This window comes from Coptis chinensis, chromosome 5 (assembly GCF_015680905.1).
Source record: "Coptis chinensis isolate HL-2020 chromosome 5, ASM1568090v1, whole genome shotgun sequence".
Taxonomy (NCBI): Eukaryota; Viridiplantae; Streptophyta; class Magnoliopsida; order Ranunculales; family Ranunculaceae; genus Coptis; species Coptis chinensis.
In genome coordinates, this window is record NC_141460.1 from 9,898,010 (window position 1) to 9,914,632 (window position 16,623).

The window sequence follows — 16,623 nt, forward strand, 5'->3', positions numbered from 1 at the left end:
ATGCATCCCAGTATTCTTGGTAAGCTTCAGAAACTTGCTGTTCTGTAGTCAATTACAAACGGAGGTATTTATTTAGCACTTAAGAGTTATGTCCATCAGAAAAATACAAGTATGTATGCTAAAATTTCCAAGGGAAGCATTGCTATTGAGGTAAACGTTGACACTTCCAAGAGGTATGTAAACGGTTTTACAATCAATCTCATTTGTACTGATTCAAATAGACACTTCTAAGAGGTATGTAAATGGAACATCTCTCTTAAAGCATACTTAATTGTACAGTCTTCATTGTAAATAGACACAGAAGCTTTGAATCTCTCAGTCCTTGCTATGCCTGGCCGCATTTGCTCAAACAACCAACTCCCTCTTCTAGGTAATCCTGCCTCGAAATCCAGAACTCAGGTGCATCCTGCATTTAAGCCATGTAAAACTAAAGGTCTCTGCAAAAAATGATTCACGCCAACCAAAGAGGCAGAAGAAGTCCTTGTACAAGTATCAAGTGTGTGTGTGTGACTGACGAGAGAGAGAGAGAGAGATGTACTTTCATGATTCCTGCGAGGACTGCCCCTCCAAGGTATACCATATGCTTTCTTCGTGGAGGATCCTCTATCCGTAAGCGCAGTTTCTGCTCCAAAGAAACTTAGTTTGATGAGTCTTCAAGGGAAAACAAATACTTCCAAGTTTATCTCCATGTTTAGAAGATTAAACAGTGCTGTTTTGTTAAATTAATTGTGATACAACTGTAAAAAATGGGCCTGTGAGAAAATACAGCATAGCTAACTTCAAACGAGGTCTTGTTATGTTATAGCTAACTTCTTCGGATGGAAGGGGTCACATAAAACCAATTCACAATCAGGGAAGAAAAATAAATATATACTTAATCTTTCAGGATGCGACTGCTAATACATTGCACACCTTCACCTAAAACGAAATGTTTGGGGTCAGGGACATTGGCCAAAAGCTACATAAAATATTCAGTTCTAACCATATCAAGAACTAAAATCAGCATTTCACTTCAAACTCAGCCTGCTGCGAAACATGAGCAAAGGTCCATAAGTTGGGAGTTGGGGCACATACAGCAGTATGTTATGCCGGACTTTCATAACCCACTGAAAAAAGGGCCTAACGCTGAGTGGATTTACTACTGACGGAGTCTGAAATCCAGACACATGCCAAAATCATGCAGTCATTCCCACAGTACTTACCTTCGCCAGTTACATCTCTCAATTTACAAATATATAAATAAAACTAATAGTTAAATTTTACTTAAGAGTAGAACTCATGCAGTCATTCCCACAATACTTCCGTAGATTCTACTGAAATGCTTTAGATGTCCAATTAAAATGTAAAAAGTTCTCTTTTCTTGATCGTATCAGCACCAATATATTATCCAACATTAAGTCCCCATTTGGGATTACTGCACCATTTATGCTTCCTTTTTTAACATCAAATATGGACATCACTTTATAAGCAGTTTTTCCGACAATCACATCTCCAGACTATTCAGCACATGAGTAGTTTTTTCATCTAATATAAAAGAAATCGATACAAACTACTATAAAAGAATTGATATAAACTTGGTGTCAAACCATGGTATAATCAACTGTAGGTCCATAACTAAGAGTGAATCTATCTCCTTCTCATTTATTGTAATAACATTAAAAATGTATTAAAAAGGTGAACAAATCCTTTAATCAAGTGTAAAGTCGTGGTATCTGATGGTTCAAGAATCGTTCCATATACCATAAAAAAAAACAGAAATGGTTCTGTCGCTAACGCTTCTGAAATTACCGTAGCCCACCTATTCGCAAATAGCTAAGCACATAAGCCATTTGGATTGAACACCTTTGCTGTAAAACCTATTAGAGTATGATGCCCATTCCGCCATTGATTCATTTGAACTTTGACCGCTAGAAACTGGTAAAATTAGTTCATAGGCACACATCCTAAACTACAGCAAACAAAACCAATAATGAATATGAGCTGAGATAAGTATGAATTCGGTGTAAACCCTATGGTTCAAGAGTCTTTCTCTCACAAACGCTTCTTGAATATTCAGCTGTAACAGCATCTCTAGCTACAGTTCTAGTCGGCCTGTGCTGTGAAAAGCCTAGTACATAAACCATCCACCTTAGTGATATGACACCAACTAGAGTTACCCACAAATATAGTCATTATTTTCATTAGTATGCGCATCCATCCATCTCAACATATTCTGATGTAGATTAAACTGGCGGAAGCTTCAGTTTATCAAATCTACTCTTGAATTAAACAAAACAACTAAAACTAAAACAAATCTTTATTTCTCTCTGAAATATTCTCAATAACACAACTCTCTAGAACCCTAATTACAAACCCGTTATTTATACTAATCCTAAAAACTATAAACCAATAAAAACACGACATGTGTCAACAACTAAAATAAAATAACTAAACTAGTGGGCTCACAACCCATGGGCTTTGACCATACTGATGTCCGCATCACTCTCCCCATGTTGAAGAAGCTTGTCCACAAGCTTGTTAACATAAAAACCCACCAATATGCAAAACAACTCTTGAATTAAACAAAACAACTAAAACTAAAACAAATCTTTATTTCTCTCTGAAATATTCTCAATAACACAACTCTCTAGAACCCTAATTACAAGCCCGTTATTTATACTAATCCTAAAAACTATAAACCAATAAGAACACGACATGTGTCAACAACTAAAATAAAATAACTAAACTAGTGGGCTCACAACCCATGGGCTTTGACCATACTGATGTCCGCATCACTCTCCCCATATTGAAGAAGCTTGTCCACAAGCTTGTTAACATAAAAACCCACCAATATGCAAAAGCTCTTCAAACTTGTATACGTCACCCTCCCGAGGTTCTGAGGAATTCGACCTCGAATCTTGCCCAAATATCGGCTCAAACAAATAACATGATACCACAATGCTGCTAGTACTCCTTTCTTGAAACACAACGAATAATGGAAGTCATGAAGTATGCGTTGAAGTGTTTTGTGGCTGCGAGCAAAAACCTTCTCAAAATTGGTTAGAAAATGATCAATATAACCACCACGTTGTGCTTGCTGAGTTGGATGAACAAGACCTTCATAGATCTGGTCAGCAAGACGACTTTGTTGCAATGGAAGGTGATGAACCTACGCTGATTTCGTTTGTTATCACGCTCAAAACATGACACAACGTGATTAAAAGGTTCACGAACTAATGGAGGAACCTCGAATGGATGATCATGCTGGAGCCATTGTTCAACTCGTTTCTGGCCTGATGTTGCATCTGTATCAGTAAGATCTGGGTGAGGAGTCGAGTGACCAGACCGAACATCAAAAGGACGCAGTGGTTGGTACTAGTCTGTAACCTGTTCTAGCAAGACAAGATTATCGTAGGTACTGGAATTATCGTAGTGTATCACGGTCGCGATAGTAGTGACCAAGGTAGGAGGTGAGAGTAATCAGTAGTCACAATAGGCTTAACCCACCACTTCAAGACCGCGGCGGGGCGATCCAGTAACCTAGAAAATTCTTGTTGAGGATAGCTTGGCATAGAGCGTATATCCCGATTAGGGTTAAAGATACCGCGACCTGATTTGATAATCGACTAGGATTCCAAGACTGATAATAAGGAGAATAACCCTGACACATCATCTGCTGCTGATAGAGATCTAGATAATAGCCAAATGGCATAGAAACTGGCAGTGTCTGAAAACTTTGAGAAGGCGCCATTAATGGTGGAACCTGTGACAGCTACTAAAAAGGTAAACTAACTTCTGGAGAAACCCTATAATTTTGTTATTGGGCGGCTAAAAGTGCATTCAAGGTTTCTTGCATAGCTTCAAACTTGGCATTCAAACCCTGATAATTTTTTTCTAGGTGTTCCATCTCTGCTTTCTTGATATACGGCATAAAAATTAAAACTTTGAACAGTAACACGATGAATATTAACGCGTGAATAGTGTTCCCTATGAACAGTGTTTTGTGAATAGTACCGATGAACAGTAACACGGAAAATTAAAAACGAATAAGAAAAAAGAAAATTGGATTTTACTCAGGAACGATTCGTGCTCCGATACCAAATGATGTAGATTAAACTGGCAGAAGCTTCAGTTTATCAAATCTACTCTTGAATTAAACAAAACAACTAAAATTAAAACAAATCTTTATTTTTCTCTGAAATATTCTCAATAACACCACTCTACATAACCCTAACTTAAAAGCCTGTTATTTATACTAATCCTAAAAACTATAAACCAATAGTAACACGACATGTGTCAACAACTAAAATAGAATAACTAAACTAGTGGGCTCACAACCCATAGGCTTTGACCATACTGATGTCCGCATCACTCTCCCCATGTTGAAGAAGCTTGTCCACAAGCTTGTTGACATAAAAACCCACCAATATGCAAAACAACTCTTGAATTAAACAAAACAACTAAAACTAAAACAAATCTTTATTTCTCTCTGAAATATTCTCAATAACACAACTCTCTAAAACCCTAATTACAAGCCCGTTATTTATACTAATCCTAAAAACTATAAACCAATAGGAACACGACATGTGTCAACAACTAAAATAAAATAACTAAACTAGTGGACTCACAACCCATGGGCTTTGACCATACTGATGTCCACATCATATTCAGTCAGAAGTCTGCACATGTTTCTTTGTTGAACTAACATTAATTCTCACTATGAAGTTGGTCTAACCACTTGCTTAGGAAGTTCAGTTTTGATTGAATCATTAAAATGCATTAACTAATAGCATTTTATGATACTTCTACTCTAACTGGTTCAAATCCAATATCCCTGGGGTCAACTTCCCCATTCCCAAGATAGTGTAAGACTAATAAAACCAAGATAGTGACAAATGGTCATATGGGGCACTCCAAAGCTATCAATTTCTACAAAGTCACTCTTCATGTGGACTTTTGGTAAAGCTGAACTTGAATAGTAAATACCATGTCAGGTTGCACTCCTGGGCATCTTTCCTAAGTTCCACGATTTGCATCAACTTTTTCTAGATTTTATCAGTCACCCTATTCCAGATCAAGAATCATTTTTTTTGTTTTGTGTGGGTTGCGTGGCTAAGAACTGTCACTGGTGCAAATAAACGACAACAGGGAACACCATCATTTACATAAGAGGGATGGGGAGTAAGTGAGCCATATCTTGTTGAGTTGACCTGTTTCTTGGATTACTAGGTCTACCTTTTTCTTCGCCTGGATCTGGTGTCATTCTGTTGTATCCAGATAAAATGGTAAACATGCTCACTTGCTAGGTTCAAGTCTTTTCTCATAATAGAGAAAATGGGAGATTGAATTTAAAGCTTGCTTCTTGTTCAGATCTTGTGGGGAATATCACTTGATCGCAACCTACAACACTTGATGGTGCTTCAGCGACACAATGTGACAACTAATTTTGTCAATTAAGTCCCTTCTTTACCAGTGGAGTGATGCTTTCATAGTTTATAGGTAGGTACTTCATAACTAGATTGGACTGATTGCTTACAGAGTGGTAACTAGTTTTATGTTAGTTTTGCTTGGCTGTAATATTTTTTCATGTTCGCACTTTGCATGTGTAGGGCTTCTTGGCCAACCTTATTTTTCAATAAAATTTCTCCTTGCAGATAAAAAAGGAAAACAAAAAAGAGAAGGGTAAGAAACAAACTGAAGAAAGCTAACATATTTACCTTTAGCCCATCTTTGTTTCCCTTCAGGACAGCTTCAAGATAGCGATCTAGGATTTCTTTCTCCAAACTGTAATAACATAAAAAGCCAATTCAGTCAGAAAACACCAACATCAACAGGATGATAGTTTCTTCCGAATCAATATCTGCACACAAAACGGACAAGATTAACTTTTATGTTGTATTTGTAATCAGTTCTGCCTAGCAGTACTCTCCTAATCATAGCCCTCAAAACCATGTGGAGGCAATTCCCACTAATTCCTAAAGCTAAGACATGTTGGCGTGCCTCTGTGATGCGTTCGCAGTGCATTAAACAAATATACAGTAAAGGTTTTTATCATTGAGAAATTGGATTCCAACTTAATTATTTTTTGCGATTGGAAACATGGCAAGAACTTTACAGTTTGCAAGCGAAAGTGAAGTAATCTGACAACTGAAAAAAGAAAAATAAGGACATTACCGACTTGGCAATCCAGGATACATAGTACTTCCTCCACTCAAAACAATATGCTGGTATAGCTGCATATGGAAAGTGATTGTAAGCTTATTAACATAGCAGGAAAACACCAAAGCGGAATTAGTAAGATATAGAATCGAGGGTGTGGCTTCACAATTGTGTATTAATGCTTTTCTAGTATTTAGCAAGAGTGATGCATCTCCTGAACCAATAACTGATCGGATAGCCAACTTCGAATCTCGGGGTGAAGAAATGAAAAATATTCCATGGTCCACAAAATCATAAAGTTTTGTTTACAAGTAAAAGTACAGGAATACTAGCCCTGCCTTCTTTTTAACAAAAACGAGTGAATGATCATCTGATCAGAACAAGTGGATGGTTTGTAGATCATGTAATAGAAACTCCAAACATAACTGAATCGAGGAACCCCCCGATAAATTCTGTACTTCGGCTATACACATCAGAAAATTATAACTGGTGAGGTTATATAGTGACTATGGAGGCAAGGCTGCACACCCAAGTCAGACCCCACCAAGCGAAAGGGCGTTTTGGAGAAATTCAAGCTATCAAAAATTGGAATAAATGTGAGAGGATATCACAAGAACAGCTATAACTCCTGAAGTAAGCACTCGGTTCAGAGTGATAGTAATTCATGCTTATGAACTCCATGAACTAAATGTTCTTTTCACAATCTTTTGTTCTTATCTCCATTAAGAAATCTCCATCAATCCTACAACGCTAGTCCTTAAATCAATGGAAAATCTTACGCTTAAATACAGTATCTTAATTCAACCAAAATCATATAGTCAATCCTCCAATCTCTCCAGCAACTAATGAGGAGTACTCAAACATTTATTGTCCACTACTAAAAGAAACAACAAATCACATGAACACCTATCAAAACTTAATGTTCAAAGCCCACATGAAAGAAAATGAAGCAATTAACAATGAGAAATACCCATTGGATTAGTGATACAACTGCAAATATAATTTCAAAAGAAAAGAGAACATTAAAATATCATGGGGAGGTTTCACTCTCAACCGTTGGGTGGGAGCTTACCCCTCCATGATATAGACTAACATTAAGTGTAAAAGAAAGGAACAAAATGGAACACTGAATGCCACCTTTACTTCTCTGATATCGATCTTCAAGAAAATTTCATTACACACTCTAGCAATCTCTCTCATTTCAAAGTTTACCCCGAGCACATAGCGCAAGAACACCAGCCATGACTGAAATTGTTCCAGAAGCTAAGAGCAACTTAGTGACTACTTTGTCACTATTGCTACAAACCCACCCTCATGCACACACCCACTACGGTGGCACATTTAAAAATTAAAATCTGAATGACGATAATGCGAAGTTGAGACTTCTTTTCCCATTCTCCCTTCAGAATAAATCCCTTTTGTGGCTAAACTCTTTCACTGGAAAACCCATCCATACTTCGGAAGAATTGTTAAAAAGGCTAATGGGTAAGGTTTTACCCCATCTCCAAAACTAATGCCACAAGAGCTGCTATAATGGACTTCAAAAGGCTGAGAATGGACACTATTTTGAGTGTTGGGACCGTTTCCACACATCATTTTGAGTTGTGGAAATGGTCCCAACACTCATAGTAGTGTTTGTTTTCAGGTTGTTCGAATTCTATTATAGCATCTCTCATGGCATTAGTTTTGGAGAACGGATAAAACTCACGCATGATCAAATTCAACAATTCATCCCAAGTACAGATGGGTTTTATAGGAAAAGAGTTGAGCCACATAAGGGATCAATCCTGAGGGAGAATGGGAAAATTCTCAACCTTGCATTATCATTATCCAAAAGTGGAACCTATCCATGATTTATTAATCTTTTTCTTTTTTTCTTTTTCTTTTGAAATTATCTCCAATCCATTGTGGATGTTCCTGCAGGATAGGCAATTCTAGGCCATGTGGTCAATGCCTAAGCGATCATGAATGAAGACATGTCGAAGTGAAATCCCTTGGGATTAGTGAACGGAAATACAAGGACGAGCCTATGCAAACAGGGTTAAAAGCAGTAGATAGCCTGGTTCCTATAGGTTGTGGCCCCAGACAATACTGTAAAAGAAGTTTGAAAGAAAATGAATGATTACTTTATTCTTCTCTACGTGAGGTATTTATAAGAGCGTACATTAAAATGACATTTGCATGGCATGTGCCGATTATACACTATAACCTGGGTATTTTTCGTTGTCAATTACGTTATTTTTTCTTTCATGTTTTTAGCTTTCACAATTAAATTTTGATAAGTGTTTATGTAATTAATTGTACTACTATTAGAAGTGGCCAACAAATGCTTACGAACTCTTCATTAGTTGCTAAAAAAATTGGAGGATTGACTATATCATTCTGAGTGGATTTTAGCATTAGATTTTCCATCGATTTAAAGACTAGAGTTGTAAAAGTAACGTAGAATTCTTCATGGAGATAATAACAAAAGAATATGAAAAAGAATATTTATTTCATGGAGTGATATTTATTCATGGTCAACCGAGACCATAAGAAACAAGACTACACACACTAAAAGCAAGATATATTGACTTTCTTACTTCTGTCTCCTAATAAAGAAACAATTACTCGCCTTAACAATTAATGTTGTGGAGAGCAGTGGAGCACTATACTTGAGGAATGAAAGTCATACCATCATCCGATTGTCAATATCCATTTCCTGAATGCAATGGAACACCATATCAGCCATCCCATCACCTTCAACGTCTATTAGTTCCTGCACCCAGGATGGCAATTTCCATTCTTACAAATCAAAAATTCAAGATACAGGAAGCACTCGTATTATGATAGAAACATAATTCTTAGAATGGAGGACAAACAGTTGTAAGGGTGTTGCGATTGATCAATAACATGTATCTCCTGAACTCTAGTTATATATACAAACTGCGCGGACAATTATTTCAAGAAGGAAATAATTCTAAGTGCTAAGCTCATCTAAATTTGCATAACCCTCACTATCTTTACTTGGATGAATCTGAATCGAGAAAATCAAACCTGGAACTTTGCATCACATGGGATATAAAAAAATTGAAAAATTCAATAAAGAGTCAAAATGAGAAAACATATACACGTCACAGAAAAACAAAACCTTTGGTATCTCTCAAATTCAGTACAGTACATACGTGTTGACTACATGTACACGCCAAATTGTCATCTTATAGACTGAAGAATCTCCCATAGGTGTTTCACTATTAAAAGGTCTGAGAAAGATTTGAAATTAGCTTTTGCTTATTAATGATATTTTTCAAGAGCCTCCCTTTATATCACTTACTGTGTTACCTTTTCACCATTCATCTAGTGTAGCTTTCAGGCATAAACTGACGGAGATGAGGAATTTCGACTGAGATGAATGGAAAGTGAACCCCAAAATGGGGAAAATATCATCTAGTCATCTGGTTAATGAGAGTCCATTCTAAAGCATGCGAGAGGTTTGGGATTCAAAAACTTTAACAAATGTAATGCTCCTTGCATATGCATTTACTCTATTTAGAGATGGGAAGAAGGCACACTCAAGTCATACTATTATCTTTCATACAAATCCGGAAATGCTCTTGTTTTCAGATTGTTTAGTAGGCAATGGTTCCCTAGAATTAAGAACTTGACCCTCGAAAACACAGATATAGATGATATCAACATCATAATCATCAGCTTGAAGAAACATAAGTAAAAGACGGGAGTCACGACACAGAAGAGGAAGTAGTCATAATGATACATATGCATATATGGTCTTTCTCATTCTTCAATTCCATGTGGATTAAGTTTTCCTATGTCCTGGTGATAAACGAGAGTTTTCATCTAATTCAGCTCATTGACATGAATGATGCAGTGTATGCACCTGGTCATTACATATGCATATATGATCTTTTTCATTCTTCAATTCCATGTCAATTAAGTTTTTCTATGTCCTGGTGCACCTGGTCATAATGATGCATATGCACATATGGTCTTTTTCATTCTTCAATTCCACATGGATTAAGTTTTCCTATATCCTGGTGATAAACAAGATTTTTCATCTAATCCAGCTCCATTGACATGAATGATGCAGGGTATGCACCTGATCCATAAGGCCAATGAATAACAGAATTCAAGTTGCTCATGTCTTGCCATTGTGCAAGCGACGTTCATGTTTTACCTTTGCAATGAGTTCAAGTCCACCCATTACTATGCATGACCTTTTCCCTTTTCCACGAATGGAACTTCTACCTTCATTTCTATTTGGAAAAGGTATTGAGTAGTCTGTGAGGAAAACAAAGCAACTACATACACCGAGTCTAATGGGATAAGCTTGTATAAACGCATTTCCAGCCAATCGAATAAACACAATGAAAGCATTATTTTCTCCATTAATTCTACTCTGGAAATATAGTTGATTGGACATAATCACTCAAGCTCCAATGTTCAAATGTATATGAGAAGCCAACCAGCAAGGAAACACTAAATACAGACTACCGAAAGTAGAAGAGAGAACTCAATCCTACTCTGGAAATATTGATGACTGGACATTATTTACTCAAACTCCAATATTCAACTGCATATGGGAAGGCAACCGGCAAGGAAACACTTATTACATACTACCCAAAGTAGAAGAGGGAAACACTATTGAGTGGAACATCATGTGTGAAACTGAAGACTTAAAGGAGTGAGAGGTGGAATATCTACGGTCCTTGAATTTCATTAATAAGGTCAGTGCAAAGCTTCCGGACTAGTGACCAAAGAGGATGTGAGTTAAAGAAGGGACAACTAAAGCTAAATAACATAACTTCCACTCTCAGAAAACATAAAAACAACAAAACAAAACAACTAAAACAAAAATACAAAACAAAGAAAAAAAAAAGGTAGGGACAACTTTTTTTTTGACAAATGTAAATTCTAGATTAAAACATTAAAAGAGGTGAGGAAGGGACTCATCAAAACAAAATGCAAAAGAGCATAAAAATTATGGATCTCTTGAAAATATATCACGCCTGTTCAGATTACACCTCTAAAGACACCACAGAAAGGTATTACAAATAGAGATTCCTAATCACATCTAATCATCTACACCGCAAACCAAGATTTCTTCACATTAGCCAATGGTTCTTTCATTGGAAAAAGAAATTGCATTGTCGTGTTGCAGCTAAGCATAAAGGCAATACAGATTCATAAAGAAGGAAACTTTATTCACGGAGTTCAAGGAAGCAGCTTAAGTTGCAAAATCTTGTGGAAACAATGAAGATTTAGCCAGAACAAATTAGAGAGGAGTTATAAGACTTACCGGGGTAAAAAGGGCCTCCGGGGCTTGGAACCGCTCAGTGCCAACTTTAATAACCCTTCCATCTGGAAGCTGGCGACAAGTTGACTCTAAAAATAAGTCTCAGAAAAAAGGAATGCAAGTAATGTAAAACGTTGTTGACATTTTCTAGTTCAAAATAAACATTTGTTTGCTGACAGCCTACTAGATACTAGATACACGTAAGAGGTTAGAGGGCATGTGATGCATCAATGAGATTTAAGCTAAAGCTACAAGTAAGTCGGGCAGCGGATAAGTGCTACATATGCATATCTATATAGAATGACAATTTCTAAAAATAAAGGACTACTCAAAACAATATGTTTGGGACCTCCATTTATTTGCCAAGATCTACCTGAAAGACAACTGATAACACACAATAAAATAACTTAACATGACAACTCTATATGCAAATCATTTTCACATTGTATCTAGAATGCTGGTGCATTTACTTCTCATAGATCAGACTTTCATCTTCAACATAAGGTGGGGTATTTGTATACATGAACAGACACGGGGACACAAACCAAGAAGGTATGCACAGTAATAAACTAATAATCACAGTATACAATTATTGCCAGTTTCCTAACGTTTTCTATATTGATGAAATTGAAATGCTTATGAGACAACAAGAGTTCAATGTGATTCTAGTGGCACCCTTAGCAAGACATTAATGTGAGCTAACAAAATGAGTAAAGAAATTACAAAAAACTCATAAAACAAATTACATCACAAATGGAGTCCCAATACACACAAGATACTGGAGACTGAGGTCCCTAAAAGATGGAATCCCAATGGCATATTAAAAAAGTGTGGCTTTTGGTAAAACTGAATTTAATTTCTGACAACTGAAATTCTAAATGAAATGTGTAGTAAACTGTCACAAAATTATCCAGGTCATCTTTATACATTTCTCCAATTAAGCTGCCAAAATTCAACAATTTTTTTCCCACCTATTTTGGAGATGCTTAACTCCAACTGACTTTAGTGGCTACCAAACCCCTCTTAAGTCATACTGTGATTTTAAGACATGAGCTTTTAGCCTTTTAGTAATAGGATTAACAAAAACAACCTCACTCTCTCACAAAAGAATAATTTGATGTAGGTCCTTAGCTTCATGGTCCATCACTCTGGTGCTCTCCTTTTCCAGAGGGTCCACAAATGACTTTGGAATGTGCACAACAATCACTTAGCCCTCGAGGGAAAGGGTGGACAGTGATAAGATTGCCAAAGGATGAAAGAAATATCTCCCAAATGCTAGATAAAAAACGGCCGGGATATGATACGGTGCTCCACTCCCTTCCAAAATCGCGATAGGTTAAAAAACGTTCATAACCCACCAGTATACCATTGTCATCGGTTACAGGGCTCACAATCGTATCACCTCTTCTTGGCATCTAATTGTAACTGAGAAGTGACTCATAATGTGTATTTTAAGGATGGGAATTCGGATGGAATATCAAATCTTGTTACAGCATAGCATACCATATCCAATATATTATGTGGTAAAACATTATATTCTTTGCTGCTTCAGGCAAGAAATCGATGGAGTATCATATATTGTTTCAGCATAGCATACCATATCGAGTAATAGTATGACACTCCTGTGCTACTAATTCTAATTCCTCCTAGGCACCATGCCTTTCATAAACAGAGAAAGAGAGAGAGAGAGAGAGCTGTTTTGACATGAACGGATAGATAAGAATGTTAAAAACTCTTCTTGAACATCATTAACTTGTATGCGAAGTTAGGAACCATAGACTGCTTCACACATAGCAATTTCATATGAGTATGAATATCACTACTTCCCCACATACTTACTTGGTTACGTGCATAATAAAGTAACCGGAAATAAGGTAAGAAGACTCAATGAAGCAGAGTCAATCTCAATGGATTGCAAGTAAAAAAAAGTAAATCTGTCTTGAACATATACAGTTTATAAAGGTGGTGATAACATCCCAACAATGATGCTTTAATGCTTATTTTCTCTTTCTTCTTGGTCATTATATATAGCATTTCAACCAAAGTTGTTCTTATAATGTGTGGATAATATTCTCATCTAGAAGTTGTTGAGTAGATTTATCTCTTTTTGTTTCTCATTTTGTTTTAATTTTAGAAGTTGTTCGATCTTGAAGAATTTATTACATATGAATTATCCTTGACATTTATCTGAAACCGGTACCAACAAATCTATATTAAAATAAGGAAATGAGCGGAAGATTCATGGAAGTTCTAAACCTATATGAAACTCCTTCCACCGAGAACGAAAAACAAAAAGAGTACTCTTCCAAGTTCCGATCAAGTTGATCAGTTTCACTAAGAGTGTAGGACCTAATTATTAATCTTGGTTGGAACATGACATAGGTTTCCCTCAGGCATATATTCCTTATACTTATAGCAATGGTTATTAGAATTTAAGTAGAACAAAGAGACGCAGCTTACAGTGTAATTCTTGACAAGAATGGTTGTCTCCAGTCCCAACTGGTACTCTCGTTTGTAATCATAACTGCGAAAAGAGATACCACGGCACGTCGGCAACACTATGAGAAAATCTAGAAAAGATGAATGTAGAGAGGAGTTATACAAACTTGATTCTACCTAATATAGCAGAGCTTCTCTTTGATTTCCCTAACAGTCTCAAAATCTGCCGTCCTATTCATTGCATACCTTCATGACAAGATACAGCATTTAGGGTTAAAGAAAAAATATTGCTAATAAGTGAGTAGTAGAGATCATAGGCTCTTACCCTCTTCGCGAAAGAAGATCTACAAGGTAAGAGGTTATATGCCTGCCAGCTACATTCATTCGTTTTGTAAGATGTGGGAAAGAGTAACCATCAACCACAGGTACCTGGAATATATTAGCAAGTTACACATAGTTCACACTAACAACCCAATATCCCTTTTTCCAAGTTTCTACCAAATTCTAAGTTTCTAAGATAGTTAGACGAGAAAACAAGGAAAACCCATTGCCTGTAGACCAAAATTCTTGTATAGCCTTTAGAGAATCTTACCACATGAGTGACACCATCACCAGAATCAATAACTAGACCAGTCAGCAAGCCTGTATAAATAAATTCAAAATCATGAGGAAGATGATTGACCACCAGACCATATTTTGTAATAATAAATGTCACGTTGAATATTTCCAAGATATCAGACAATAATAAAGTGTTCATAGGTAAAGGTTGAAGCCAAATCTTGTCTGAAAACCATGCCACAACACTGAAAAAATGATACATTAAAGTCTTAACCTTCTGCAACTCATGTAAGCACCTTGAGCATACAATGTCAAGACAGCTTGTATTTGAATGAATACCCCGCTGAAATTGTACTTCTCAAACATGGTCTCTACCTGTAACACTGATTATTATTAGTAACAAGAAATTAACAGATTAACATTTTTTCTTTAAATGAAATAACATACCATTTTTTCACGATTCTTTGAAGGATTAAGAGGTGGGTCAGTTAGTAAAATCTTACATTCTGCTGGATCTATCTGTGTAAATAAATATATATATATATAAGAACCAATCCAATAAAAGGGTGTCAGGACCAATGACAATATTTACTTTTAGTTCATTGAAAAATGCATGATCCCAAACATGGCCCATATCATCCCAATTCTGAACAATCCCATTACTAACAGGATAAGATATATCTAACTGATGTCGTAAATCAGCACAAGCTTCTCCCACAACAATATCCTAAACCAACACACACAAAAAAAAAACACTTATTATTTCATAAAGCTTAAACATAACTAAAAGAACACTTAAAATTCTAAGCTATATCTCTTTCTCGTACCTTCAACTCTTGTTCCATTAAAGATTCCTCGTACCGTAACAAGGGACGACCTACAACACAAGGGAATACAGAAGTTGGGAAATTTTCTCCTGCAAAACCACATTTGACATACTGCAAACACGGATCGTGTTAATTTAGTAGTACTGTATGTTAATTTTGGATATAAAAGATAATTACCCCGGTGCCATTGTCGCAGACGATTACATTTTTGTTGTCCATCTTCTTCTCCGAAATTTCTCTGATCTCAAATCTCAATTTCGTTTTCCCTTTTCAGTTTTTTTGAGTGTTTAAGTTTTGTGTTGTTTCAAGTGGGTCCTACGACTTGAATCAGCTATGACTTTTTAGTTTATGGCGTGTTTGGTTTATCTCAGTGTTCAGCGTTAAGAGGTTTTAACGTGAAAGTAAAACTGAGTAAAGGAATAATTCTGTTTGTTATGCAAAAGCTGTAGAAAGGAAAAGAAAGCTGAAAACATGAATAATTTATCAATATTACTTATCATTTTTCTCCAAACTACTTATTATTTTTCTCCAAAACTCATTGCTCTAAGAAAAATAAAATAAAAAACAAATGGCATGACCTTTTTCATTTTGCAGATATATACATGAAACTTGTAAATTAAAATGAATTTAACATATAGAACCAAAAAAACAGACAAAAACTATCCTGTTTTAGGAGTATGAACACTTGTATAACACATGCAAACTCATATATAATATTGTCTAACAATAATAATAGAGAACTCCCTCAAACACATAAACTATTGTTGCATTCACTAAAACAATAATAAAATACTACAATAATCTTGAAAACATCCAAAATAGTTAATGGATCTGAAATACTACAAAAGACTTTAACACTCCATCATAAAAAGAAAAAGAACACATGAAAGCATATCCAAAGTATATCTAAAACAACCACAAAAGACTTGAGAACCCACCCACTCAATTATCACCAAGCTTCTTCAATAACCAACTAGCACGCTTGTTGGTATTCATCTTGAGAAAAACATTTTTAGGTTTTCAACCCGACTTGTGAAAACAACTCCATAGTCGCAATCTTTTGTTCCTTATCCAACACATCAATTTCATCAATGGCTAAACAAATTTGGTCCCAAGTGAGGGGCTAGAGCATTGTTCTTACTAGCCTCAACGCAATCCTCTCACGCTCAATTTCACTCCTCACACGCAAAGAATTTGCCACATTCTGCATAACAAGCCTCATGCCTTCTATAACATTATTGCCTCCACCTTCCATGCTCTTGCGCTTCTTCTTAGGCAATTTGTTTAGACGGGCAGACTAACTTGATGGTTGGTAAGTAGCAGTGTGGGAGCCTCCACCCTCGTTATTAGTTGGTGGGAAGTTATCCA

At 36.2% G+C, this 16,623-nt stretch overlaps 1 protein-coding gene across 2 annotated transcripts; it reads right to left on the bottom strand.

Annotated features, from left to right (window-relative positions):
* Positions 1 to 50: 50 nt before the first annotated feature.
* ARP2 (actin related protein 2) lies at positions 51 to 15,660 on the bottom strand. Of its 2 annotated transcripts, none has more exons than XM_086559561.1 (15): positions 15,433 to 15,660; positions 15,256 to 15,366; positions 15,021 to 15,155; positions 14,876 to 14,947; positions 14,725 to 14,803; positions 14,463 to 14,512; positions 14,196 to 14,299; positions 14,048 to 14,116; positions 13,892 to 13,955; positions 11,435 to 11,503; positions 8,813 to 8,896; positions 6,154 to 6,212; positions 5,697 to 5,763; positions 539 to 622; positions 51 to 406 (listed from the first exon to the last, which is right to left on the bottom strand). In XM_086559561.1, exons 1-15 carry the CDS (start codon positions 15,472 to 15,474, stop codon positions 326 to 328), a joined length of 1,170 nt encoding a protein of 389 aa, XP_086415687.1. In that variant the 5' UTR covers positions 15,475 to 15,660; the 3' UTR covers positions 51 to 325. The 2 variants fall into 2 exon arrangements, with proteins under 2 accessions (XP_086415687.1, XP_086415688.1); XM_086559562.1 differs by having other exon boundaries at positions 15,256 to 15,305; positions 15,433 to 15,561.
* Between the last annotated feature and the right edge of the window lie 963 nt (positions 15,661 to 16,623).